We start from the raw sequence: 27,972 nt of genomic DNA on the forward strand, positions 1-27,972 counted from the left end.
TTAATTGGTCATTGAGTTCATTACAAAGATGTCACTCAATAGTTAAACAGAACCTATACCTATTACCTGGCGAGAAACATACTTATGCCGCTCACAAATGAAACATCGTATTGAAATAAGTTACAAAACATGCATTTCATTAGTATGAACACCTATTTATTATTTATGTAAACACTTTACTCTAAAGCATAACATGTGTATGCCAGTTTATTCCCTTCCTGTTGACATAGTTTGTCTTGTTCATAAGCATCATTCAAGGTCTGAAATTTGCACAACCCACTGCTGTTTCAAGCACTTTCTGCTTGTGCAACAAAGGTCTTGCTTGAGTATTATATGAAAGCTGAATTTGCACCACTGCTGAATAGACTAATTAAAACATCAGCAAAACTAACGTAACTGGTCTCACGGACATGCCAAGGCTAGGCGGCACTCTTACCAGAATACCTCGCCAAATAGTTCTGTCTAGAATATATTAGTTTGTTTTCTTAATAGGTCATCACAGATGTTTATCAATCACAGAAGGTATCTTGAATAGCTTTGTCCTATTAAGAGATCTCAATCCAGCCAACAGGACAGCGTCATTTTAAAGTCAAAAGCAGGTGTTGTGTGAATACAAACTAGTTTCAGACTGTTTTTAACCCTAACCTTGGACTACCAAGATTAGTGGTAATCAGGATCTGTAACTTGATAAATTAGTTAATCTTACCTCATTAAGTTGAACAGAAGAGTGATTGTAAGCATAAAAAATAACTCTCTACAAGTCATCTAATAATTCTTCTTTCCAATGATCTTGTCAACCAAAGTGCTTGCAAAATATGTGAAGCATATGAAATAGTTCTGTTTTTATGAACAGTAAATTAACTCACAATCTACTGCATATGTTTTAGCTTCAAATGTGTGCTGGGTCTGAAGGGCTTTCAGAACCATGTTTACTTTCTCATTAAACTAGGCAGACATTCATCTTAATTTGTATGTTCTTGCAGTTCAAAGTGAATTTGAATGTCATCATAATTCATTCATTTGATAAAAGCAATTGGGTGCAATTAATGTAAACGCAGTTAACTAATTACATTTCTACATGCGTTAAAGCATGACCTAACTTGAACTAATTTGACAATATTCATTAAAATTGTTTACTTGAATGGCTGCTAATTGTACAACTGTATTTAGGTACTCTATAGCAAGGGTATTCGAATCCACATAATTAGTGGTCTTTAATAACAAACCAAGTACAGATTCATCTGTTGGCCAGAGGTAAATGTGTCTTGTTTTTATTAGTACGTATAATTATGTACAGGGAGCTCTCACACCTCTTCCTTCATCTGTGTTCCTGTAGCCAAAACATTTATAACAGCAGACACTTACTAGCATGTGACTGCATAAGCTACAGCCAGAACAAAAACAACACATTTACTGCGATTAAGCACGTTCATTGTACTTTGCTCTGTTGGATTAGGACTCATTTGGACGTGTTTAGCTTGGGAAAGACAATGGGAAATGGGCTCTCCATGCCAAATTAACGTCCTTTTTAATAACTCCTTTAAAAAAAAAAAAAAAAAGCAGAATAGGAAGAGTACATTCGTTAACAAATGTAACAAAAACACAAAATCCAGAAATACTTTTTTACAAAAGGATTTTAATGAAATACAAAAACCTGACAGTCCTAAAGAACTTAAGTATTTACAAGTTCTTTGTCAGTTTTAAATTGGGATTAAGGCATGATTTCAAAATCCAAAATTTGTTATTCACACAAAAAGGCAAAAGAACACGCTCTTAAAACCAAATACTACTTTGATTTTAAATGTGTCAATAGTTACATACAGACCGCTTGTCTCTGATTCAAATCGTAATACAGGGGCTGAAGAACAAAACATAGAAACACCTTCCACAACACTGTCAATAGCGTGTAGGGCCCCGGCGGGCAGCCAGGACAGCAAAGCTTTTACTACAAAACCATTCCCGACTGGAACCTCAGTTGTACCCCAGCAATAATGTATCTTCACTTTTGAGTAACTGCTGCAGACTTGCACTGAGCTTCTAAAATCAGCCTTTGTAAAAATGTTGTTTTATTCATTGTGACAAAGTTAAACAGGGAGACTGATGCAGCTTTTACACAATACAGAACACGTGTGAGTGTTCATGTGAGATGCGCAACCATGTGCACAAGTGTGGTTTTGTTTGAACCCCTGCATCTGTGTGAGCAGAATGAGGTATAACACTTAAATATGAAGACTCTTAAAAGGACGGATAATGTGTTCCCTATTTCACACACCTATGAAATGCTACTTTTATTCACTGAAGCGCGAGATAGAAAATGCCAATATATACAGTTGGTTTCACTATTTTCTTCCTTGTACAGTTAGATTTAAAAGCTTGTATTCAACTGTGGTGTTTTTCAGTGCAACAAGTACCTGAGTTTCAATATTCACAAACATTCATGTTCACATTAAGTTTTACCACAGCTTGGAACAAAGGCCGGCAACACGTGACACTGTATCGTCTATGCAAAGCAAGTACAGGATTAAAAGCAAAGCACTTCTCCGGTTAGCACGGTACAGAAACCTGCTTCATAAATACAACTTGTAATGCAATTACTCTTAAAGGAATAAAAGAAAGGCAAGTCCCATTAAAAAAAAAAGTAATAAAAAAAGCAATTTAACAACTAAAAGAACCATGCAAAATAAATCTTAAAGAAGTTTGATTGTTCTTAAAAGGCAATGTTCTTTTCTTGGGTCAAGTATCCCACATACACACTCATCATCCCAGGGTTTAAAAGATTAGCACGATTCATTGTTGGTACTGAACAGGTGGATCTGTGGCCTGCTTCTCAGGTTAGCAGGTGGGCTTCTGTCACTGAATGGGCTTAAGGTAGGAGAAGCGTAACCTAAAAATAAACAAGAAAGAAAAAAACAATACAAAATTAATTTGAAAAACAAAACACCATTTTTTTTTTTATAATATGCATACTTAAATACTAGAAATAAACATATTTTACTGAAAACAAAAACAGCTTATATTGATACTCGTGTATATAAAACTACTACTCCTCCTCTGTTTCTGAATACTTTATGGACACTGATCAACAGAGGAATGAATCGAAGAATTTTCACAAGATGGTATTACTGCACTTGTGAATAGTTGATTTTAACACTAAAAGTCACTACATTGGTTCAGAGTGGTATTTAAACACCCTGTTTACCAACTCTGTAATCTTGTATACTGTACCTGGTTGAGTTGGTGTTTTCTGTATAAATGCTGGATGATAAGCTTGCTCCCTTGGTGAGAAGAAGGCATGGCAGCCTAGGACAGAAGTTAATACAACTTAAATTGAAATCTTATTAGTTTTCTTTTTAAATACCAATTCCAAAATGGACAACTTGATTAAACAAATTATTACTTACCAATGATAACTATAGCAGTCCCAGCAAGCAGTGCAAAGAGTGTGAAGAACATCACTTGATAGGAGTCAATGAAGTGCTGGAAGATCCCTGCTCCCTCCCAAGAGCCTGCCATTGGGGAACCAGCTGGAAAGTGGCCCAAGTAGGGGACATTGTAATTAGACCAAATAGGGCTAAAATCACATTCCCTTTTACAATACGATTAACTGTTCTAATTTGGGCTAGAACTTCATGAATAGCTGATATTTGTAATTGCACATTCCGTTATCTGTTTTGTTGCACAGCATGCTGTGCCACCTGTCAGCAGAATATGTAATAGCAGCCCCATTTAATAAAGCACTTAAAGGGCAGTTTGGTTTTTTTAGCCATACCATTTTACTTTTGTCAGTCAAGCCCATCAATCAAACACTGCAATGGCAATGTAAGCGATTTCTATAGCTTATGTTTGCACTTTAAGTATTTTTGGATACTGTATGCACTTGGTTATTCCAATAAAAACAACCCGTGGAATTGTAGACATTATTATTATTTGCGGTTTGGTGGCTCAGATGAAACAAGATGCTATGCACATTCGGATGCATGCATTCTGCTTTTCAGACATCTCGCATATCAACAACACATCAATTTTTCATTAGACAAAAATGGCAGACTTACTACAAAAGGAACGTTCTAAATGCTTCTCTAACGGCTTTGTTCGCCAATTAAAACGGACAACCTACTTCCCTTGACTATCTAAAAAGCTACCTTGCATTGCAGTGCTCCTATCAGCTACATGTATCACTGTCACAGGAATGATAATGGACTGTTCTGTCAGTGGGCTGGATATGGTCAGCCTTGTCGATATAGCTCCCTGAGAAACAAGCCTCGAGTCAGTTATGCTGACGGTGTACTTCACAAAGCTGGGCAGACCAGAGGAAGCTTCCTTCTCTTGGACAATGACGAGAGACGATTCAGATTTCACCTAGACAAGACAAAAAGGTGAATTAAAACAAATAATAATAATAATAATAATAATAACGTTGTTTATTTATAGTATTTTTAAAATTAAATGCTAGTAGCTTTGGGTTATAAATCTTAAACAAACTTTCAGTGATGTACAACTCCCACAATGTAAACACAATTAAAGCGATCAGTATTGCGAAAAAGATGAAAAACAAACCACCATGTCCACTATAAGCATCTGTAAAAAAAATAAAATAACAAAAAACTTGATAAACCTGCCCCCTTAGAACCCCACAGTCTGTGCTAAAGTGTGTGTCAAACCAAACCAGCTTACATTTCAAATGAATAAGCATTTCTCTTGATTGACACATACAGTTCAGACAGATTGACACACACCAGATTTTCTCACCTCCAAATTGCTGAGGATCTCAGCAGCTCCATATACTGTAACATCAGTGGCAATGTGCTGGTTACTCAAAAGGATATCTGTTTGGTCAGCGTAGAATCCAGGATTGAATGGCAGCTGGGCGCTGATCTGCTCTCCAGGGAAGTGGCTCCCTTGCACCACAGCTTTAACTATCAGGCCTGGTCTGGACATGCTCAGGGCTTTCAGATGCTGGTCACTCAGACTCTGCATGTGAATAGAGCATGTATAGAAACCTGGGGAGGCGCACAGCATAAAAACAAAAAAATGAATTTTAGAACACCACCGCCACGTCATTTTTCTTTTCCTTTAACCCTGTAATGCTCAAGCATTTTCGAAATGGGAACAGCTACTTTATGTAACTAGATTCAGTTTCTTGTACAAAGAGCTTTTTTTTGTCCCCCTGTCTGGCAACATTCATATGAAATAATAGCTTTTGAGGCTGGATTTAAAAAAAGCTATAATAACTATAATTGCTAAGCATGGTATCATACTGTAGGAGATACAGAAATGGGCATTACAGGGTTAACTACGCAAACATGTGCACCTGTTCAACTTTGAATAAAATTATTTTTGTATAAACTAACACTAATCAGTATAAAGATTTTTTTTTCTGTTCATTACAAATCACATCCCACCACCAGAGTAGGAATAGGTTATTTAAAAACATGCTCTCTGGCTTTAGAGGTTTGATTTAATTTAATCAAGAATGACATACTATTTATGTTCCATAAAAAATTTCTCATAGCACCAAAAAAAATTAAAAAATGTGTATTTGAGTGCATGAAAGTGCCTGCAGCGCTTCAAAATCAATCTGACGTTTCCCTACTGGTAGCCCGCATGTGCAGCTGCATTGATCATACTCAAATCATAATGGGTTTATACTTCAGTGGTTAGGCCTTCATATAGAAACATCACAGCAGAATAAACATAGTAAGTAAAGAACTTGATATCTTCAAACACTATTAGCACTTCTCTATAGCTGAATATCAAGGCCCTGATACACTAAGAGGACTTTCTTGCATTTCATGAGAATTTTCAAGCGTGAAAGCGAACCTTGAAAATGGCAAATTTTGCAGAAATTGAACAGAATTTCTGCAGCTTTCTACCCTTTTATTTTCCTTCAAACCAAGCGTCCTAGGTCCTGTCCTACTGATATGTAAAAATTATTATTATGGTAACAATCAGTTATTACTTTATTAATAACGCAGGTTTGTTTTCATGCCTACCTGTGGTTTCATCAAATCCAGGTTGTGCAACAAATACATCATGTGCAGGGAATTCAAGTGCAGAACTGCTGAATTGAAGCTGGCAGCTGATGACAGACTCTGGGTGCAACTCGCCGATGGCTTCACCCTGAACCGAGGAACATGGTCCTGAAAGGACAAACAAGTACTTGCATTGAAACAGCACTGCAGCTACTGGAAAACAATGCACTGCAACTCCACTGTTTCTTTACCATGAACTCTCAAACTACTGTATTTCTGACAGAGTTCTTACATAGAACACTTGGAAGGAGAAACTTTGACTTCTAAAAGTAACTATTACTCTACCACCCACAGGTTTACAACAGCTGCTAAACTACAGTTGTATTTACACAGAGAAACATACACTCTTACATATGTACAACTGATCTTTGTATTATGCAATCTCTTGAAGTAAAATGCTTAAAATGCTTATGCAAAACACAAATCTAACTGAACAGTTGATATGTATTGTTTGTAGAATACCATACCTATTAAATTGCTGCCTTTTTCACGAGTAGTGACCAGTACTCTAGAAGCAGCATCCCCTCCTACATTGTTCATTGCTCCAGAGGTGTGCGTCTTAAGAGTTGTCCTTTCAGCACCAACGATCAGCACCTGAGAAACTCAATGCAGCAATGCTCCAACATTAGAGGCAGACACAGGGAGCCTAGCACATTGGTATACCACAAGCCATCCTAAATTATTAGCAGTCTTTGAGTGTGTGTAACATTCTTAAACTTGCAGATAAACTCTGCATAAGCCTCATGGTGAAAACTTTTTGAATTTCAGGTGACAGAATGCACTCTCTTTCACCATTCTTTATACTGCTCCACTAAGGAATATAATTCAGTTCAGTTCTAACCACAAATGCAATCCCTAAGCTCATTTAAAAAGACAAAACATGCAGCATTCAAGCCCAGTTGCCGTGCTATTAAAGGTGCACGCCAATGAGTTTTTAATGTCTGGTTTAGACAGGATTAACATTACTTAAATCCTTTAACTTCACAACTTGCGTGAAGATTAACAAGATAATCTTTGAACCTTTGTACTTGCATGATATTTGACTGTCAGAAATGCCAGTTACCACGAACAGAACAGATTTTCCACGTTTCAATCTGCCTGCTGAAGCTTTCAAGTTTTTGTAATAAAAGAATGCTGTCAATGAACATGAAAACCACAGAGATAAAGTGATGTACCCTATATTAATGAAGCAGTACTGAATTTAGGAAATTACCTCTCTGTATGTTTTTAGCAGGCCAGGGATTTCATAATAGACTGTTGCCGCCCCTGCTTCTCTAGCTACGGCTGCACCTGTCTTCGGGTCGACTTGAAGGACACTTCCAGAGGAAGAACTCCATGTTCCTGAAAGATCTGCAAAAAGTAAGTTCTCATAAATATATCCTTCATCTAGATCATCATAGGCAAAACAATATATTATATATATATCGTTGTCTATCCTCATCTATAGGAGTAAGCAGTATATATATCTATTATTATATATATATATATATATATATATATATATATATATATATATATAATATATATATATATATATATTCCTAGTAATATGCAACTCTTGGTTTTAGCAATAGCCTGTTCCTGTTAAATGACTCTGTAAAAGTAATTATTTTTATTAAATTAGGCCACACAGGCATGGGGAATTTTATTTTTTAACTTTTATGGAATTTATGGCCAGATTTTTATTTTTTTTTCCCTCCAGTCTGTCCTCCAGATTCGTTTACAGCATTGAAAGATTTCCATTACTAATTCCAAAAGTAATTTTGTAATCACAATATCCCTGCATTCATTCAGTCTACCCCTGCATGCAATTGGGTAAGGCTGTACTGTTCCAAACTACACTGCGCAATAGATCAGGTGCCACTACCCACCCTTTTGATTCACCAGGGTAGTGTGGAAACAGATGACATCACCAACTACCAGGTCTGCAGCCAAGTCAGGGAAGATGGCGTGCTGTACAGGAAGAGCCACGTAATCAGCTATTCCAGTGTGCTCACTGTCCCACACCCCCAGCAGAGAGTGCCCCACGTTCACTGTGCGAACCACAAAGGTGCTGTTAGTCAACCCCTTCCCAACAAGAACCAGGTCGTCCCTGGAGAGAAGAGAATAGAACAGGAACACTTTACAATTAAAACAGAAACGTTAGAGTGCTAACCACTTCCATCTACTTTATACAAACAAATCATAAGTTTGTTAATACACTTTAGTATGACAAAAAAAAGCCACAATATTCCACATCCAACAGATATAAGGATGGTTTGTAAACTAGGGCAACCCGGTGGGATGCAATGGCATTGATACAGCTCGTACTAAATAAAACAAACAAACAGCAGCTGCTTAAAATCAAATCTGGTTTAACAGCAAACCATCTGCAGCATCATCCCTTATAAAAGTAATAACCAACAGACATGATCAATTATTCCCACAAACTGGTAAACAAGAACCACAATTCTAAGCACACTTAATTCCATGCAGGGCCCTAAACAGATTGCCCAATGTGTTTTAGAGTCATCAGCAGAAAACCACAAGTCTTCCCTTGCTCTGTTGTCCTTAATATAAAAGAAAAATTGCAAGTATATGTTGTTACCTTCAGGATTACCCTGCCTTTGGGAATCAGGGATTGTGGATTTTTGATTAATGTTTAGTTGCCATCAACCTATAAAACTGTAAAGTTTTTCAATTTTAATGAGATGACACGGTCGATAGAATTTTACTTGCAACAGCATGTGTATACACTATAGAATCTGTTTCCTCACAACAGCTGTATATTATCCCCAAGTGTCTAACAAAACCAGCTCTTTCATGCCAAATTCTAACTTTGCATGACGGTATTCTTTTAATGTGAATGCAAACAAGTAACACACACTGCCTGTACAAAAACTTGTTATTACCAGTCTCAACACAAACCTCCCCGTCAATTTGGTTTTTTTATTTAACATCTTTTTTTTTTTTATGTCTACCCACTTTGTAATATCCTCCAGGAAACCTACCGGCTGCTTATTAACACAATTCATTTAGTCTGTGTCTGAATCAAAGGCTTCCTAGTTAGCAACCTGGTCAGAAATGCAGCAGTGCTGCTTTGTTTCATTAATTTAACTCATGTAGATGGAAAGTGGCTTGCTGCTCGAACTCGTGAGTAAAGAACAGTCATTTAAATTACACCATGAACCTGATGGACTTATGGAGCTACCAGCTAAACATGTAGCTTACTGATTTATTGGAGTCCTATCTCTGTTCAAAAACATTAAGCTGCTCAATGGAGCTAGTACAAACAGCAGCAGCAGCAGCCCCCACCCCCAGACTTGTTTTCTCTAACTGAAAACTTAACATTTCAATGAATTCTTCTCTTGTTTATATTTTATTTTTAGGTTTCTCCCTGCCAAAAAAACTTTTATTCTGTACCGGTACTTCTTAAACTGGTCAAACACTTTACTGCTTTCGTTAACATTTTGTTCCAATAGATTTAATAAGTACTGTTGCTTATTTCAAGCCATGGTTAATTTGTGAAGTTTCTCCAGTCTTCTGATTTGAGGATATAATACAAATCTAAAAAACAGCAGCAGTCTCATCCTCAATCATTCTTCAATTTCAACAGCATCTGAACACAAGAACCTGTCCCAGCAATGCCGTGTAGATTATATTCCAGATCCCAGCTGGCTGCGACAGTGGGGAGAGCAAATGGGTAATGGCCTTTACTAAGACAGGGACGTTCGTACGTGTGTTCTGTAGCAGGAAACAAGAAAAATGAAAATGATCTTGGACCGCACACAACCATCCCAACAGATGATGCGTATCTGAGCAGGGACTGGTAGGCTCAGATTCTCTCTTGCTCTACGATGTGATCCCAAAGGAGTTCACTGAGGAACCAAAGTCTGCTATAAAATTCACCTGTTGGTTGCAAAGGTGAGCACGGAATTATGCGCATGAAATACATCCCCCGCATTGTCATGGAAGTGAACGGTGAAGGTAAGTGTTGCTCCTAGTGGAAGAGCTGTCTGCGTCTCTTTGTTAGACGTGTACAGGGCAGGACTGGTGCTGATCCTCAGGTAAGAGACTGGGAAGACCTGGGAAAAAGAGAAGACACTTCAGCTCAACAACAATACACATTTGATTGTTACTAATTAAATGAAACTACACTGAATACAGGACATGCTGAATGTTCTTGTAAAATGGCATGCAATTATCATACACTGAAGAAGAAGCATGTTGCTCAAAAGAATAAGCTGCTCAACATTTTGGTATGGTTCACACACTTTGATTACCAAGGTTTATAAGCATTTAGTGATATGCTTACTTCAAAAGATCTAAATAGCAATGATCACATCTAACAATTTTGTGTCACTACCACTAAAGTAACCCAGACAATGGCAGATACTTTGTCTTGATTTCATTCATCATATTTACTCAGAGAGACATGGCTGTGCTGTCGCTTGCTTTTCTATGATTTATAACCAGCTTTGGAACATGAAATGTATATGAAGTGATGTAAGTAAATATTGCAATAAAGTCTAATAACCCTCTAGAAAGGAAGAGAGATACCTTAACAGCAATAGCAATGGTTTGGTTAACTCCAAATGGCTCTTGGCAATTAACTTCCAGGGTTGACGTGCCAGTGAGAGAACCAGAAGTGAGTAGACCAGTCTTGTCCACTTGAATTAAAGCTGCCTTGTCAGGGCAGTCCAGCACTTGATAACTGAGAGAACAAACACCATCCCTGCAAATGAGCCAGAAAACAATTAGGAACTGCTGCTTCCATTAAACAGACATACTCTTAGTTCAAGAGTCCATTAGGAGGCAATCAGTAAAGCAATGAGCGCATCAAAAGCTTTTCCATTAAATACTTCTGCATGTTCAGTAGCAAATGTTTCACAATAGGCTAGAGGTGGTGGTGGTAGAGATTCAGACAACTATACTTAAAAAAAAAAAAAAAGAGAATGAGACAAAATGTTTTGAAAAGATGTCTTGTATTAATATTTAATAAATATTATATTTATTCTTCCTTGAATGTGATATTTTTGCTTAGTCCTTATACATAGAACAGGCTATTCCGTGCAATTCTGGCAAGGAATGTTGGCAAAAAAAAAAAAACAATTGAATACCTACATAAGAGAATTTGAATAAATAACTCACTCTGACCTGTTAGTCTGAAGTTTCATCAAGGAGTTTGGAGACATTAATATCTCTTCAGCCACCACTTCAGGACTGAGCAAATTCAGTTTCTCAAAAACCTACAAGCAGAGAAGTGCCGTAAAAATTTAAGCATTCAGAACTGAAATACACAGAACACAAAACCGAGTCTCGTCTAGAGGCTAACAAGCAAGGGTCACTGTGGTGCAATGAGGTATAGTGACCCCAGACGATTTTCTTCCCTCAGCCAATGCAGTGCTCCCTAAGGGTGCCTGAGCCAAGATCAGCATTTCAGCAAAAAAAAACTGTAATAATAAGCTACCCACCAAACAGACATTTTAAATCAATTAAAAGCACCGATTCATATTCCGTTGATCAGTAGAAGCTTGGATGGCACTACACTGGTGTTTTTATAGGAATCCCAATACAGTATAGGTTTTGTCATTCTTTTAAATAGCAGCTATCAGAACTCAAGTCTCTATGGAATAAACTCAAGCAAGCATCACCTCCTGATGCATATTAATAAGATGGAAATTGAGTTGCTGCTTTGTGTGGTTAGATCTCCATCTGCTTTATTAAAACAAAACTAAAATAACATGCCTGCTCTATTATTTACAGTCCAAAATGACAAACAACCCCACAAACAAAACAGTACATTTAATTACCACAAAAACATAACCCTGGTTACATAAATGCAATGTCCACTGTCCAATGTGGTCAGTTCTGACCTCCATCTTCAGCTACCTCTAATCCAAGAATGATTACTACGGCATAAATCAATAAGGTTGTAGAATCTCTCAACAGGTGTGTGTTAACTCAAGCACATGGTACGGCACTGTCTGGTAATAAGTTAAATCACTTAAGATGTGTTCAAATATTATGGGGTTAAAACACTTAAATATTAAACTGAATGTTTGTACAATGATAATTAAAATTATAATAATCCAGCCAGTCCAAAGAATAAATGTATTAATTTAATTCATTTAAAATATGCAACAAATTCCAGATGGATATTTTAGGGCAAACTAAAATGGATTTAACGTTTATTTTGTACAGTACCAAACACACACAGACGGACCTAAAATATAAAATGTGCAGCTATACCTGGATCTGTAGCTCATCTGAAAGTTCTTTCACATTGCCTTCCCAGTGTCCAGCAGCAGGATTTATTGCTCTCACCACAACTCTCAAACCCGTTCTTCCCTTCGCTCTTCCATACACATTCATAGCAAAGTTGTATTCTGCTGCAAGCTGCAAGGAAGCCTGCAAGGGAAAAAAAAAAAAAAAAAAGGCCTTGGATTTTGAACTATAAATGAAGCTCGGATTTCACACACACTTGACAGCCAAGTAAGAATGTTTATTGGCTTAGCAACACACTTAATTCACATTAGCTGGGCGTCATTACGGGTTCCTTCCCAATTGGATTGTTTTAATGATGAATTACATTAAAAAAGACAGAATGCTAAAATGGGTCACAGTTTTAATTTATTTACTTATGGATTTCAAAATCTAATACAAAAGGAAATGCAATGATAGGCTAAGGCTGCTGCCAATATTGGAGAACACCAGTTAAAATAAATAAATAAATAAACAAATCAAATAAATCACACAATGAAAATATGGTTTTTCTACCAAGACTGTGGCAGAGGAATTTCAAATTTCGCAGACTTAAAAGAACAGTTTTGTAAGCGTTACGCATACTGTAGACAGACGAGACAAACACAAGTTTAGTGGGTGCATACTTCAGAATGGCGAGTCTGGATATTCAGGACATCCCTCTTGGTGACAGACCAGTGAAACATCAGCCCAGGCTGAGCACTGCCAAAAGAAAACGGAGTCTGGTTGCTGGTTATCCCCATCACATAAACCGGCATCTAAAACAGAGAATGTTTAGGTGATTCACTCTCTCAAAATGTCACGCCAAATAGAAAAGAAATTAGCATAACACCACATACAAAATCATTCTGGTTTGTGCAATTTTGTGCAAGGTGGGAAAAAAAGAAAAAAAGGTTACGACAAGTAAAGTTTCACCAAATGCCTTCTATATAAAGTAATGAGATTACTGTACCTGAGTACCAGTCTTCATTCTTGTTATGGGTGCATGGATTCGGATGGCTTTCAGCTGCACTATTTCAACCTCCACTTTATCCTAAAAATATAAAATTACAAAAATCATCCTTAGATATACCAGACCCTAGCTAGATACACTGTGCAGTGTGTTCAAGAAGCATGTGAAAGAAAAAAAAAAAAAACACACGAGACTGAAACTTTGTACAGTTTTTCAATTGCGGATGTGCCATTAACCAGGATATATTTTAAAAGCACTGCATTAGTAGTCATTTCTTTCTTTGTTTTCTGTTTATTACCTGTGAAATTACGACAAGCTTTCCAGTTTCTGCATCAACAGCTTGCACTACTCCAGTTACAGTCACGTTCCCAACAGCAATCCCTCGGACATGCCCAACACCATTTACAGAGGCAATCTTCTGATCTCCAATCGAAAAAATGATGTTAGACTGAGGCTGGGGACCTCCTTCAGATGTAATCTGCAGGGAAAATTAAAAGATGTGATTTAAAAAATAAATAAAATAGGTTATTAAAATGTAAATACAAAAAAATATATAAAATAAAAAAGCACACACACCAACATTTTAGGAGAATATATAATCTCAGATTAATTTCAGCAAAACTTCCAACTGTGTATACTATATATATATATATATAATATATATTATATATAGAATATATATATATTATTTCAGGACACACTGAATTAATTATTATTTTTGTTTGTATACTACAAATGTGTTCTGAAAATAAAATGTTTCGCTTTTACCATTTTAGCTCGCTAGGATTTCCAGTTTATTGGGGTTAATACAACTGCTGTTCAACCCTTTACAGCACAACCATGAAATATATTCCATTTCTTAATACCAAACGAAAGAGAAGTGCAAACTGGAGGGAAATCATTACATTTCAGAAAGCGCGTAGACTGGTCTGGTTGTTCTACATCAGAAGGAAGTGAAAAAAATTGACTTGAAAACCTTTGAAGTGAAACTTGGGTCGAAGAAGTGCATTCAGAGTATTTATAAAATTGTTTGATGAAAATTTGTTGTGAAATTTACCCAGGCATTTCCCCAACAGATCGTCGAGACAACACTGCATTGGTAAGAAACAAAAAAATAAAAACACCAGCTTACCTGTATCATAGCACCAACAATTAAAGTAACCTTTCTTGGAATTAATCTAAAAGGTGGAAATACCTGGAACACAAAAACAAAGTTTCAGAGTTCATGATTAGTTACACATTTAGTGGTCCAATATACTTAACAACAAACCCAATTCTTTGTCTAGAGGCACTGATAAGACCCAAGTTGAGTAACAGCATTATACTTTGAAAAAGTGAAATCTATGTTTTTTTTCTGAGTATATTCATTCCTACTAGTTACAGCATTTAGAATTATTTCATCAGAAGCAAAACACTTACTTCAATTTGCTGTGGTGCAGAACTGATCCTTTTTCCAGCTTTATCTTGCACAATTGCAGACAGACTGGTCTGTCCTATGGCCACACCTTGGACTAGGAAGGCTGCGGTGTCATTTTCCAAACTTTCACCAATGGGTCTACAATTTTGGGGGGGATGAATAAATAAAGATTTTTACACCAGACTAGACATCAACACCTACTTTGTAGATCTATCATGACTATATTGAGACATGATCAGTAATATATCAAATACATTGAATATTTAGTAAAAAAAATAAGATGGATAGACATTGGATAGTTATGGAAGTAAAATCAGTCACAAGAACATGTCCCATGTGTGTGGAGTCCCATTGCATAGTGGTTGAATCTGTTCCTGGTTTTACTGGGAGTTGATTAAGGCATATCTGAAATTGTTACTGATCCACTGAGACTAATCAAAATCTTAGTAATACCTGGAATGGGTGAAATGAGTCTTATTTCCAAGCAAAAAGTAAACGACATTTTTCTTCTAAGAATCTTAATAAAAATGCTAATAGTCTGGCTACTTGTTGGGACAAAATATATTTAGATTGTAAACATTTAAGAAGTCCTTACATCAAAGAAATGATCTGAGATGCTGCTTTAAGTTTTAAGTCCATGAAAGAGAAATATTTAGCCAGGAAGGGCTTCTTGTTATCATCCAGTACTCGGACATGGGCTTTTACCGATTTCCCAATCTGTACCTGTAATAGGACAATACAATTCAACAATGTTGATTGCTGTATTCAAAAATACATAAATAAAATAAATGAACAGTAAATCAAATAAAATTGTGAAACAATGAAAGTTCATTAATAATTGTATTTATAGCTGGAGCCTTATAAATGGTTAGTGACATTACAGTATGCTGGGAAAGGGGTGTCCTAATTGTTAATACCTGAATACACTACCTGCCACATATGGCAAACATTCCATTGGTTAATATGGTGCATGATCACCATGACCACTAATACAGACCTGAGTATATAAAGGAGTGCCTGTATACACACATCTCAAAATATCCTTTACTGTTTGTGGCAATGTATAATAAGAAATGATTACCCTCAGGTTATCCACAAACCATTTCAGAAGCCTTTTTATATTGCTTGCAAAGCCTTCAATCCTTTTATCTGTAACAGGGGGGTCAGATGGACCAAAATTGTTCAGGCAGCAAGATCTACGGTGGATGAAGTGGCGTGTCTATTAACATTCCTTTTAAAGGTTCACTGGCTGTCGTCTCCGCCCCCCACTCCCCCAAAGACAAAGAACACGTTGCAAGCACTTTCATAAGACAGAATGAGGTTTGAGGCCATTACACTGATGCACAGCTTTAGGCCCAGTAACTCACACAGTAACTGTTTCTGGCTCAGCAACAGTCTTTTACCCCAAACATTTTTTGTTTTTAAAAACCTTTCATCTTTCTAAGGCTCATTGTTGTACCCCAGTGCCTAATGGCAAAAAAAAGACTTGCCTTGTCAACCACTCTTACGTAAATTTCAAGAATATCAGAAATGTGTACTGCAGCTTTGGCAGGAGCTGGAAATGTCAGGCACAAATCATGGACCATCACTGTTAAAAACCCTGGCCGTACTGGAAGCACCTTCAAACAAAGACAAAAATGAGTCGGGGGGGGGGGGAATATTTACACACATCGCACTTCAAACTGTAAGGAATAACTAAAAAGGTAATGTGTTTTGGTAAAGCTTACATGATAGCATTTGGTATGTGTCTCAAATTGGTTGGTTAAGATAGATATATATTTCAAAGAAATTTTACAGTAAACGTGAGAGACAGCATCATATTTCCTAGTTGTTGGATCCAGGTATGAATCCCATAATTGAGTGACTGGGGAGACACAGCAATTGCAGCTGAAAGAGTGTATTCCAATCTAATTACACACAACGTGTTAATTCATCCCAACAAATGTTAACTCTCTTTAAAGATGCAAAACAGGATACAATGCACGAGACATCTTCTTGTAAAACACAGTTCCTTTGGCGAAAATGTTTACCTTAGAAAGAGAAAAGAAAATCATATTTAACTTACCTCTGCAATCCCTTTTGCTTCTTGATAAGCTACATTCGCTATACCACTAATGCTGGTGTTGACAAAGAAATACCCAGATCCCTCTCTTAGAGCAAGTTCTGCCTGTAAAATAAATACATTCCTGTGCTTGGTATGTGAACTAAAGAATAATTCCCAAAACAAAGCAAAAAAAAATAAAAAATTAAAAAGCAACATTGGGTCCCTTACCCTAACCCCAGGATGGTTATATATTGTGATGACTTCAGGGTTCACTTTCACATCTTCAACCAGCAACAGTTCAACAGTAGCAGACACAGGTGTTGGACGGTCATACTGAAATGCACATTAAAAGCAAATGGGTTTATTCTTGTTCTGATTAAATCAACTATTTTTCTAAACTCCACCATGGGTGTTCAATTTGACACAATATATTGAATAGCAATGTTTTATATATATATATATATAAGGTAGATAAAAGACGCCATGGAGGAACAAACATTGAAGCAAGGCCTATGTACATACTTTCTCAATCACATTTCAAATTGGTACAGTACACAGATGCAAAAAGGTTCCCTACCACATTATGCACTTTGGCTGCATTAAGGTGTGACACTTGATACCCTGCAGCAGTCACAGTGACAGCACTCATCCCTGACTCACGATGAACCAGCACGGTTTGCTGACCTAGAACAAAGCCAGAAAAAAATTTAGATCTCGTGTCCCAATGATTCTTAAAATTTACAAGCTCTGTTCTTAACCAGAGGATTTCATACCATGAAGCTTCTTCTGCCCGTTTCCATCCTCTTTTAGGGACAGAACCATTGGCATAGTGGGTTCTATACTGGCCAAAGATACCTTCGTCGACTCCCAGAAAATACTGAGCGAACTGAAGTTGTCAAACTTGCGGCCTTGTTGATCATAAGCAGCCAAGTCCAATATAGGATTGCGATAGTTTGAAATTGGTACCTGCAAATAAGACGACAGATTGTTTAAAATTAAAATAAGGGAAAATCTTCTTTGGGCTAAACTAAACCATAGATACAATACAATACAACATCATAGGTAATTAATGTAAGCAGTTGAGGGCAAATCAGATTACTCCATTTGAATCATCCTCACCACTTGTTTGTTTTGCTGCAGCAAAGGGCAGGAGAGATCAAGCTGCGGATTGGTGTAGACAGGAACCAGGGTGAGCCGGGAAGCAGGTGCACACTCAAACTTGACAGATGCTGGCTCTACGGCAGGAAAGGGGTTTGTTAAACTGGGCCGGTTTCCAACTGTTATAGCCAAAATCTGTGAAAGAGAAGCAGCACAGTTTTAAAAAAGTTCAAATCTGTATAACAAACAAGTAATGGAATATTGTCTTCATACATTTGAGTGAAAACCAGAATGCATTTAAAAACAATCATAAATCACCTTGCAGCAGTAAATGCTGATTCATGCAGAGGTTTGGTTTGAGGACCACACAAATACTCTGCACATGAACTTGTTTGTCTAAGTCAGCAACATTGCTTTTATATGCAAGGGGCAATTACATATGGTGTATATTACATACAGCAATGAATATACAATACTGATTGGAAGAGGAGATGGCAGGGTACATCAGCTCCAATGTGACCATCTTTGACAGGTAATCTTTACTACAAGAGAAAGCTGCATCAGCATTCACTGCATAGCCGGTTTTTTCTGCCTTTACCTGTTCTCCCAGAGATATGCAGGTTGCCCGAACCCAGTGTTGAAAGTAGTTTCTTGATGCAGGACCAAAAAAAGTCAGATGGACACTATCAGCATCTTCTGCTGTGAGGTTCCTGAAGAATGTGTGTGGCTCCAGGACCCATGGTTTTGGTCCTCCTTCGAATAGCATATCTTTAGAGGAGCCAAGTGTCACCAGAGCAACAGCGACAGGATCAATGGCCTGAAAAATGGAAGAAATCAAACATTACAATATTGCACAGGAGACCTACTGTCTTGCCAAGGAAAGCCACAAAAATGTTTCAAAAGGAAGGCATTACTGACAAAGTGTGCTATTGGCAGGACAGACTTAAATGACAACACGATTCTTCTAAAACTTACTTTAAGAGGTTGATAGGTGGCAATGGTGATTTTGGCACTCAGGCGAACGTGGCCGTGTGTGTAACTAACATGGAGCGTTGTGTAGCCCGGCGCTTCTGCATGTACTCTTACTCCACTGCAATAGTCTTGGCCTGGCTGGAGTCTCCCTGTCATGGAAACACATACTGCAATTGCAAATAAGAACCAAAATTATCAATAGTTGAATACCCCACCAGTGCTACGGATCTGCATCGGGTGGGCAAAGTTGGGACTTCCAGTCCTGTTCTTTGTTCCAGAGTGGAATGAACCCACCAGGACTACATTACAGTCTAGAAATGTGATATCAATTACTAAAAAAATGGACACAGGGAAAAAAACAAAGCATTTGTCAGAAGGATTTGATATTTAATATGAATAAAGGAATGTAATGTAATGAACTTTGGGCATGGTTCTTCTTGGCACCATTCCCTGTGCCCATGTTTTCTGCAATGCAAATTAAAATAATAATCCAACTACAAACTCAATTAACACAATGCTGTAGTCTTAAAAATACCAAGGAGCTACCTGATAAGTAATGACTATTGCACAAGTAATGTTAAATACTACTCATCCAGTTCATTCTATTCAATTACCTTCCAATGGACTGAAGACACCCTGGTTCTCCAAATCTACAACCAAGTCAAAATGGGAGCAGTCAGTCAGAGTTACCCTTTCACTGGTCTCCAAATTTAGCAGGCCGAAAATCCTCAGAGGAAGGTCAAGCATTTCTCCAACCCGAACCTCAACCTGACAGGGAACAAACTCCATCCCAACGGGCTCGATCACATAAACCTGGGAAACATGCCGACAAACGTTAAATAAATGCTGGAGCTCTTCAGAAAAGCACAAACTGAACAGCATCAGCGAAATCGCATCATGTATGTACCAGTAGTTTTCAGACTTATTAGTAGAGAGGGTGAAAGGGTATTATATGCCTAAGCTTCAAGTGCCATAAAACCCAATGATGTTATATTGACAGCGAAATAAAGCAGGGTTATTTAGCTCACTCAGTATTTCAGTTTATCAAACTTTCATGCATATCAGACCATCATGAAATTATTTAATAACCTGAATTTCTTCATTAAATTTGATCTTGTTAGAAAGACTACAACAGGCAAAATGAAGTCTGGACAGCTGGAAATGATTGCATCTATAGATGGAATGTTGGAGTACAGGATTTTGCAACTTAAGGCTCATTTCAGTAAAGAAACCATCAAAACTAACGTCTCCTTTTTAACTACAACATATTTTACTAAGCGACAGTTTGCGTTTAGTGGTGTACACAAAAAAAAAACGCTTTTTTCAAAGAAACAGCTATGAACTTGTATATATTAATAGTATATTGTATTACTACAAACAGTATTATACTAAAGCAAAACCATAGATTTGAAATGTTCTTACTGGGGATGACACTACAACTCAACATGTGTTCTGCTTCAATAAAATAAAACAGATAGAACTAAGGTCTCTGCAAAAGCAGAATTCTAATATTTGTATTACATATCTCCATATACAAAAAAATATTGTATTTAAAGTTCTTATTTAAAAATAAAATGTATAGCATGAGGCTGGTTTGTATTGGACAAGTTCAGTAAACTACTGCCTCCAGTAGAACAGATGGATTACAGCCTTTTTAGATCCCAAACCAAGAATGAAAATTTTTGCTAAGTATTTAAAATGTCTTCAACCATCTGCAAATCAGCTGTAGGGCAGAAATTCTGTCCATATGGTGCAGTGTCAGGGTTATCAGGACCATGTGAAAAAATAAAAAAACGGTTTCATGTTATGTACACTGAACAAAAATATAAACGCAACATGCAACAATTTCAAAGATTTTATTGAGTTACAGTTCATATAAGGAAATCAGTCTATTGAAATAAATTCATTAGGCCCTAATCAATGGATTTCACATGACTGGGAATACAGATATGCATCTGTTGGTCACAGATACCTTAAACAAAAAGGTAGGGGCGTGAATCAGAAAACCAGTCAGTATCTGGTGTGACCACCATTTACCTCATGCAGCGCGACACATCTTCATCGCATAGAGTTGATCAGGCTGTTGATTGCGGCCTGTGGAATGTCGGAAACTGGAACACGCTGTCATACACGTCGATCCACAGCATCCAAAACCTGCTCAATGGGTGACATGTCTGGCGAGTATGCAGGCCATGGAAGAACTGGGACATTTTCAGCTTCCAGGAATTGTGTACAGATCCTTGCGACATGGGGTCGTGCATTGTCATGCTGAAACATGAGGTGATGGCGGCAGATGAATGGCATGACAATGGGCCTCAGGATCTCGTCACGGTATCTCTGTGCATTCAAATTGCCATCGATAAAATGCAATTGTGTTCGTTGTCCGTAGCTTAGGCCTGCCCATACCATAACCCCACCGGCCAGCATTGGGGCCGAGCAAACCGCTCGCCCACACAATGCCAAACACGCTGTCTGCCATCTGCCCGGTACAGTTGAAACTGGGATTCATCCGTGAAGAGCATACTTCTCCAGCGTGCCAGTGGCCATCAAAGGTGAGCATTTGCCCACTGAAGTCGGTTACGACGCCTAACTGCAGTCAGGTCAAGACCCTGGTGAGGACGACGAGCACGCAGATGAGCTTCCCTGAGACGGTTTCTGACAGTTTGTGCAGAAATTCTTCGGTGTGCAAACCCACAGTTTCATCAGCTGTTCGGGTGGCTGGTCTCAGACGATCCCGCAGGTGAAGCTGGATGTGGAGGTCCTGGGCTGGCATGGTTACACGTGGTCTGCGGTTGTGAGGCCAATTGGACGTACTGCCAAATTCTCTAAAACGACGTTGGAGGTGGCTTATGGAAGAGAAATGAACATTCAATTCTCTGATAACAGCTCTGGTGTACAATCCTGCAGTCAGCATGCCAATTGCACGCTCCCTCAAAACTTGAGACATCTGTGGCACTGTGTTGTGTGACAAAACTGCACATTTTGAAGTGGCCTTTGTCCCCAGTACAAGGTGCACCAATTTAATGACTATGCTGTTTAATCAGCTTCTTGATATGTCACACGTCAGGTGGATGGATTATCTTGGCAAAGGAGAAATGCTCACTAACAGGGATGTAAACAAATTTGTGCACAAAGTTTGAGAGAAATAAGTTTTTTGTGCGTATGGAAAATTTCTGGGATCTTTTATTTCAGCTCATGAAACATGGGACCAACACTTTACATGTTGCGTTTATATTTTTGTTCAGTGTATTTGCTGCATTTATACAAACAAAATGAATGTACTTTATTTTAAAAAAAAGAAAAAAGTAAAAATGAAAGCCAATTACGTTTGAAAAAAAAAAATGTATATATCACTCACTCACACACACACACACACACACTTGAACAATATAATTAGTAATTAAAATGATTGCAGAGGCTTGTTTTATATTTTTTAGGTCACTGTTGGATCTAAAAGAGAAGAATATTACTATAAGCTATACAGAATCACACATTTAAAATGAGGAATTTGTTTTTTCATTATCTCGCATAGCAAGCTAATCCCTCATTACAACGCACTTTTAATCATAAAATGGCAGAAGGAAAACAAATGTGTATATCTTGTTTATTACAGATTTTTTTTTTCCCCCATATGTGCAAATAAAACAGCCTCATACACCTTAACTGTTTCAACACTGTAGACCTGTATTCAGGACAAACAACTACACACTTTTCTAGAACTATCGGCAAGGCAACGCCACTCAAAGAGCAGTAATCCCATATAAACAATATATCTGTACACATTTGTATGTATTTTTTGCAAGACACTGAAACTACTGTATTACGTTAACCTGTAAAAGTTACTTAGTGCCGTAAGACAACGTTCTCAACCTGAAGACAGACAAGGAAGACACCCCATTGGATGGACTCACCTTCATCTCTCCATAATGCAGTGGGTTCTGAACATCGTGCGCCTGTATAACACTGACGCCTACATCACTGCCCGTTGTCATGGCTCCTGTCACGGTCACACTTGCAACTGCATGGTTAGAGAAGGACCAAGTAAAATTTCCACTTCCACCTTCTGCCTGTAAAATATGGTGCAGATGACATTAATAACTAACAAACCATGGACATTTTACAGCATATCTGCATTAGACTGATGTGTGTGTTTATGGTTATTTTTATTTATTTTTTGATTGAAATAAGATAAGCACATCTAATCCCAGGATTTTACTTCAAATCAAAATCACATTTAATCTTTCAGACAAACACCCACCCCTACAAGAGAGCTAACTTTAGTCAACAGCCAAGCAAAATGGAATCTATACTAAACCTCATTTCATTTGGTTGGTGAATATGGAAGACACAGAATTGCTTAATGCACTCTTATTCCTGGAAATCTACTCTTCCTTGAATATTCATGTTTTTCATTTTGGGCTACGCAGTGTTATGGTCCCCCCGTTCAAGAGAGTTCAAACACTTAAACATGCCATTTACAGCTACTCACAATATGAAGTACCTACTTGATTAAAGCTTACTGCTTGATTGCAAGTTTGTCATTATGTGATTCACTCCTACCACCTGAATGGCCTCATTTTAACCACTTACTTTTATTGTGTACCGGTAAGCGCCTGTGTTCGGTTGCCATGGGAAGGTCAAAATCCTTGGTGCGAGAACTATGGGATTAAAAATGTCAACATCCTGTTGGTTACGAACTGGGGCTGGTAGAACATGGACTCCTCCATCCTGAAAATTGAATGAATCAATATTATAACAGAAAAAAGGGGAAAAAAAGGCACACTTGTTTGTTTAAATATGAAAACTGCTATTCAACATTTGTTGTAAACAGAGGGCAGCCTTTTAGGAAAAACATACACATCAGCAAACTATATGTCTCTATTCTTTTATGGAATTTCAGAAAACGTATTGAATTTAACTGGCAATAAATGGTGACAAAAGAAAACTGAGCTTTACTATGTATAAAACAAGCACACATTCCAGCATTATTGTATATACAAACTTACAAGAGCATTACTGGCATCTTAATTGATTTTCAGTCATCTGCAAAATAAGGATTTATGCCTTACAAGAGTAATAATGTTTTATTGTCTTCTTAAACATCTTCCACTCATATTACCACAGCACGTAGTACTAAACAGATTCTAAGGATGTGCCAGCATAATTAACCTGTGAAAGGACCCACCTGGTCGACCACAGAAGTGAGGGCACCATCTATTAACACTTGTCCCTTTTTCAAGGCCTTCACACGGTGGTACGATCCATTCACAGAGGACTCCAGAACCTTAAAATACTCTTTGGGAATGTCAGCATCAATCCTGATATTCTGTAACCAATATAATTAAATTACAAATTTGTACTGTCAACCCTATTAAACAGACAATTAATAACCTGGACCCAAGACTATTTAACTATACCGGTATATATGCAAAAATAGATTAATTGGTAAGGGCATTACATACAACCAATACAATACTTTGAGTTACTGTAAATTGTGTTCTTTAACCTTGTCTTCAAATAAAGTATTAATTTTTTTTTTTTTTAAAAGGATGACATCACATTGTGTTGAAGTTTAGTTTTGTAATGTTTATACACAACTATGAAAAGAAAGATAAAGACTCAAGTTAATAAGGCATGAAACCTCCAAAATAAAAAAACGTCAATGTTACGTGAAACCATTACTTACATCAGACAAGAAAACCTTATGGCTGGATTTATCAAACACATCAATCTGAATTTCATACTCTCTCCCTGTTTCCAGGACCCATCTGTCACCTGGCTGAATTCGAAAACCTAGTAGAAATACAAGTTTCAAATATAAAAACAGCACATTTGTTTAAGTAACATACATCTGCCTCTTAAAACACAACCCATATGTTTGAAGACAAATATATATATATATATATATATATATATATATATATATATATATATATATATATATATATATATATATATATATATATATATATATATATCTCATCATCCCAGTAATTGTATCTGCTTTCACTATTCTAAAACAACTGTACTGTCAGACAGACTTTGTGAAATTTGAATAAAACTGCATTGCACTTGAAGACTACTGTATCTGTAACTATCAGTTACAGAAATCGATGTGAAAATGAATAGGGTTTAGCTGTCATTAGTGCTGAAATAATTTGAACAGAACAGAATTCGCGGAATAGAACTAAGTACAAGCCCTACGCAAAACAACTAAATAAAACTGTGGGCTCCCTCATAGCTTTGTAAATGACTAAATAAATTACACAATAATCATTTTCTTCATATTTTGTACACCTGTTTACTGGGGTTTAATGGACCACCCCCTTTACTCAGTCCAACTGTTTTGAGGTTGAGCACCCAAACCTCAAAAAAGGTTATTTCAATATGCTCACATTAAGTAATACAATCACTTACCTAAATATCCTGGTTCCACAACATATAGCGTGCTGTTTGGCAACCTGGAAGCTCCCTGCATACGAATACCTTGTACTTTATGAAGGACCAATTCAAATGAATAAGCAAACAAATGGCAGATAAGATGCATCTATAAAAATAATGAAGGTCCTGTGGTAGGTCAATGCATTGAGTCAAAGTGAATCTGCTCTATTATACAACAAAGTCTAGCCCTTTTTGCAGAAATCAAATCTCACACAATGCAATGTTGTGCTGATGTATAAGAAGCAGATTAAAATAACAGAACCTCCCTTTATTTTTCTTAGTCTATAAGGATACTTTTGTAGTCAAGGACAATGTTTGCCTGTCCTTGTTGAAGGGCAGTGACAGTGGATGTGGCTCTGTCCAGCTTTACCAAGTGGCGGTGGGGGTCTCCACCTGGGCCAACAACAGTGTTCTGAAGCTGCAGCTCATACTGATCACAAGGCATTGCTAGCTCTGGAATAGAAAGCAAGAGAGGCAAGCATGCAATTTCATATAACATGACTAATATTTGAAGGCGAATGGACAAATGGATGAACATAGGCAAACTACTTCATCATATAAAACAATTTGTTTTAAGTCTCACTTAAACTGCAGATCTTTAAAGTGTAGACAAAACAACACCACTCAACACAGCAGATCAGTTAACCCTATATAACTTTTGTGAACTAAAGCAGTTAAGATTCTGTCTGGATTGCTCCTCGTATGTGACTCTTTTTACATATAGATTTAAAAGAGTCCACAGTGAACCACTCTGTTCAAAGCAGTGGATTCACCTTGTAAAACTCTACAACAAAGCCACGACTTACGACTTCTGTCACAACCCTATAGGATTCTGAAGCTATTCATCTGGGCCAACGGTTTGCACATCACACACAGTTGCTATAAAAAGTGCCACAGAATATAGAAAGTGTCTACGTAGTTGGAGTGCAATGAAGAATGTAGGGTTTTAGCCTAGGAAATAATGCCTACAACATGAAATTTATAGTGAAATGAAGCCGACCTGTAATCTTCCCTTGCCTCATCTTTTGAACCTTGTACTGAATGGAAGTTCCCACCAGCAGGTAAATATCACACGCAGGGTGAAGCAGTATGTTTTCTAAGATTAGGAGCCTCACTTCTGCTGCTGGCACATTCTGCACAAATGAAAGAGGCAAACATACATTCAAGGCAATGTAATGAAAACGAAATCTGGGGGATTACAGTGTTCCATCATTTTCAACAAGAAAAAAAAAAAGCTTTTAAAAACAGGTACAAAAATAGCTTTGCAATTTAAAAATACACTCTACTGAAGAGCAAAATGAAATGGGTGATGGTTACTGCTCTAGCTCAGCCTTAAACAAGGTGTCTGTCTGCCTATGTTGACGGGCACCAAATTTCAAATGAGGAGAAGGCTGTCGCAGGACGTTTTGGGGACTATAAACATAAAGGACTGCCATGAGTGCCTAGAGAATATATAAAAAAAGTATTAAATAAACAGGCATTACAAGTAGTAATTGCCTGGTTTGGGTTGAAAACACCTACACTAAGAAACACAGACAATGCCACTCTTGCTGTTCTCCTGTACAGGAGCTAAATGACAGTCTGGAGCTAGCAAGAATCCTGTTGATTGCCTTTGCAAGACAAGAATTTAAAGCTTAATGTCACAATCCGCCAAGAATGAAGCAACGAGACATCCTCATCAGAAAGAAAGCCTCACACAGTTCCTCCTACTTGCACAGTCACAAGGCAAGGTAACTTGGCTATTATCCACTTGATGCAACTGGTGCTATTTTTAGCATCAAAGCTTCTGGAGGAAATGGGATTTCTGAACAATCTGACTAAGACAATTCTCTATTTACCTGCTCTGGCTATAGATCTAGTTTAACGAAAGCTGGATTGCACATGCTCACTGACTAACTAAACCCCAGCTGACAGATTAAGTCATGGAGCTTCATGGGGCCTGACTTGAGTCAAAAGTCGTTTAGAAGTGAAATATAAACTGCATGACATTTAAAACATAAATCTACTGCTTTTTTTCTGCACTACCTTTAAAATCTAGGACAGCTTGAGAAGAATGCGATACAGTCTTGTTCTCTGTTCTAAACTGCTTTTCAGATTTGAAGGAAAAATAAATATTAAATCAGTACTGCAAGGACTTAGGATAGCTGCAGGTGCAAAAACAACATTAATTTAGGTTTTTGTTACACATTGTACCTTGTATAATGACTCCTGTATTTTAGCTTTCAGTTTGGAATTTCCAGTTTTCATTCCAGATACCAACATTGTATCTCCTTGTTTGCCAACTTTCTCCATTTCTGAAATATAGGCTGGAGGAGTGTATGTAGATTCTGAAAACTTGAGTACTCTAAATGGAGAAAAAATATCAAGCAATCAAACACAAAAAATGTAAAAGCCAAACTGGAGAACAAATTTGTTTGGGCTAAAGTACTAGTGAATCTTCTGTCTACCTTAGGGAGGAAGCAATGGGTTGCTTTTTAGCATGGGGTTATGGGCATGGATTGTTGTTGCAAGCAGAATACGGCTACACTTACCGCAGAGCACTGTAGGAGTCTAAGAAGCTAGTAGTCTCCGCATCTTTTACTATGGTCCAGTCAAACACTAACCCTGCCAATGTACTAAATGTATTTCCTGGAAAACAAAACAATAAATAAAAAGCAAAATTAACCTTAAGACAGCGTTTTTCCCAGTTAACCCTGACCACACCCCATCCCATTACATGTTTGGTATCTCCACTAGGCAGCGGTCCTACTTCTAACAGAAAACACTTCCTAGA

At 37.4% G+C, this 27,972-nt stretch overlaps 1 protein-coding gene across 1 annotated transcript in view; it reads right to left on the bottom strand.

Annotated features, from left to right (window-relative positions):
* Window positions 1–1,671: 1,671 nt before the first annotated feature.
* LOC121329374 (nuclear pore membrane glycoprotein 210-like) overlaps window positions 1,672–27,972 on the bottom strand; it is a 30,229-nt gene continuing 3,928 nt past the window's right edge. Inside the window, exons 4-40 of the mRNA XM_041274951.1 lie at window positions 27,731–27,827; window positions 27,393–27,543; window positions 26,200–26,332; window positions 25,494–25,652; window positions 25,176–25,244; window positions 24,445–24,551; window positions 23,944–24,084; window positions 23,349–23,486; window positions 22,670–22,825; window positions 19,373–19,571; window positions 18,762–18,907; window positions 18,385–18,603; window positions 17,808–17,981; window positions 17,462–17,654; window positions 17,266–17,372; window positions 16,917–17,021; window positions 16,710–16,811; window positions 16,135–16,263; window positions 15,240–15,367; window positions 14,647–14,782; window positions 14,360–14,422; window positions 13,526–13,705; window positions 13,228–13,308; window positions 12,902–13,033; window positions 12,264–12,422; window positions 11,169–11,260; window positions 10,572–10,746; window positions 9,921–10,096; window positions 7,904–8,124; window positions 7,246–7,382; window positions 6,500–6,626; window positions 5,994–6,140; window positions 4,750–5,000; window positions 4,143–4,359; window positions 3,402–3,524; window positions 3,226–3,300; window positions 1,672–2,884 (exon numbers count right to left, since the gene is read on the bottom strand). Of these exons, the coding sequence (XP_041130885.1) occupies window positions 2,778–2,884; window positions 3,226–3,300; window positions 3,402–3,524; window positions 4,143–4,359; window positions 4,750–5,000; window positions 5,994–6,140; window positions 6,500–6,626; window positions 7,246–7,382; window positions 7,904–8,124; window positions 9,921–10,096; window positions 10,572–10,746; window positions 11,169–11,260; window positions 12,264–12,422; window positions 12,902–13,033; window positions 13,228–13,308; window positions 13,526–13,705; window positions 14,360–14,422; window positions 14,647–14,782; window positions 15,240–15,367; window positions 16,135–16,263; window positions 16,710–16,811; window positions 16,917–17,021; window positions 17,266–17,372; window positions 17,462–17,654; window positions 17,808–17,981; window positions 18,385–18,603; window positions 18,762–18,907; window positions 19,373–19,571; window positions 22,670–22,825; window positions 23,349–23,486; window positions 23,944–24,084; window positions 24,445–24,551; window positions 25,176–25,244; window positions 25,494–25,652; window positions 26,200–26,332; window positions 27,393–27,543; window positions 27,731–27,827 (5,252 nt within the window). The 3' untranslated portion in view covers window positions 1,672–2,777. The remainder of the gene's footprint in view (window positions 2,885–3,225; window positions 3,301–3,401; window positions 3,525–4,142; window positions 4,360–4,749; window positions 5,001–5,993; window positions 6,141–6,499; window positions 6,627–7,245; window positions 7,383–7,903; window positions 8,125–9,920; window positions 10,097–10,571; window positions 10,747–11,168; window positions 11,261–12,263; window positions 12,423–12,901; window positions 13,034–13,227; window positions 13,309–13,525; window positions 13,706–14,359; window positions 14,423–14,646; window positions 14,783–15,239; window positions 15,368–16,134; window positions 16,264–16,709; window positions 16,812–16,916; window positions 17,022–17,265; window positions 17,373–17,461; window positions 17,655–17,807; window positions 17,982–18,384; window positions 18,604–18,761; window positions 18,908–19,372; window positions 19,572–22,669; window positions 22,826–23,348; window positions 23,487–23,943; window positions 24,085–24,444; window positions 24,552–25,175; window positions 25,245–25,493; window positions 25,653–26,199; window positions 26,333–27,392; window positions 27,544–27,730; window positions 27,828–27,972) is intronic.

Source organism: Polyodon spathula, chromosome 16 (genome assembly GCF_017654505.1).
Source record: "Polyodon spathula isolate WHYD16114869_AA chromosome 16, ASM1765450v1, whole genome shotgun sequence".
NCBI lineage: Eukaryota > Metazoa > Chordata > Actinopteri > Acipenseriformes > Polyodontidae > Polyodon > Polyodon spathula.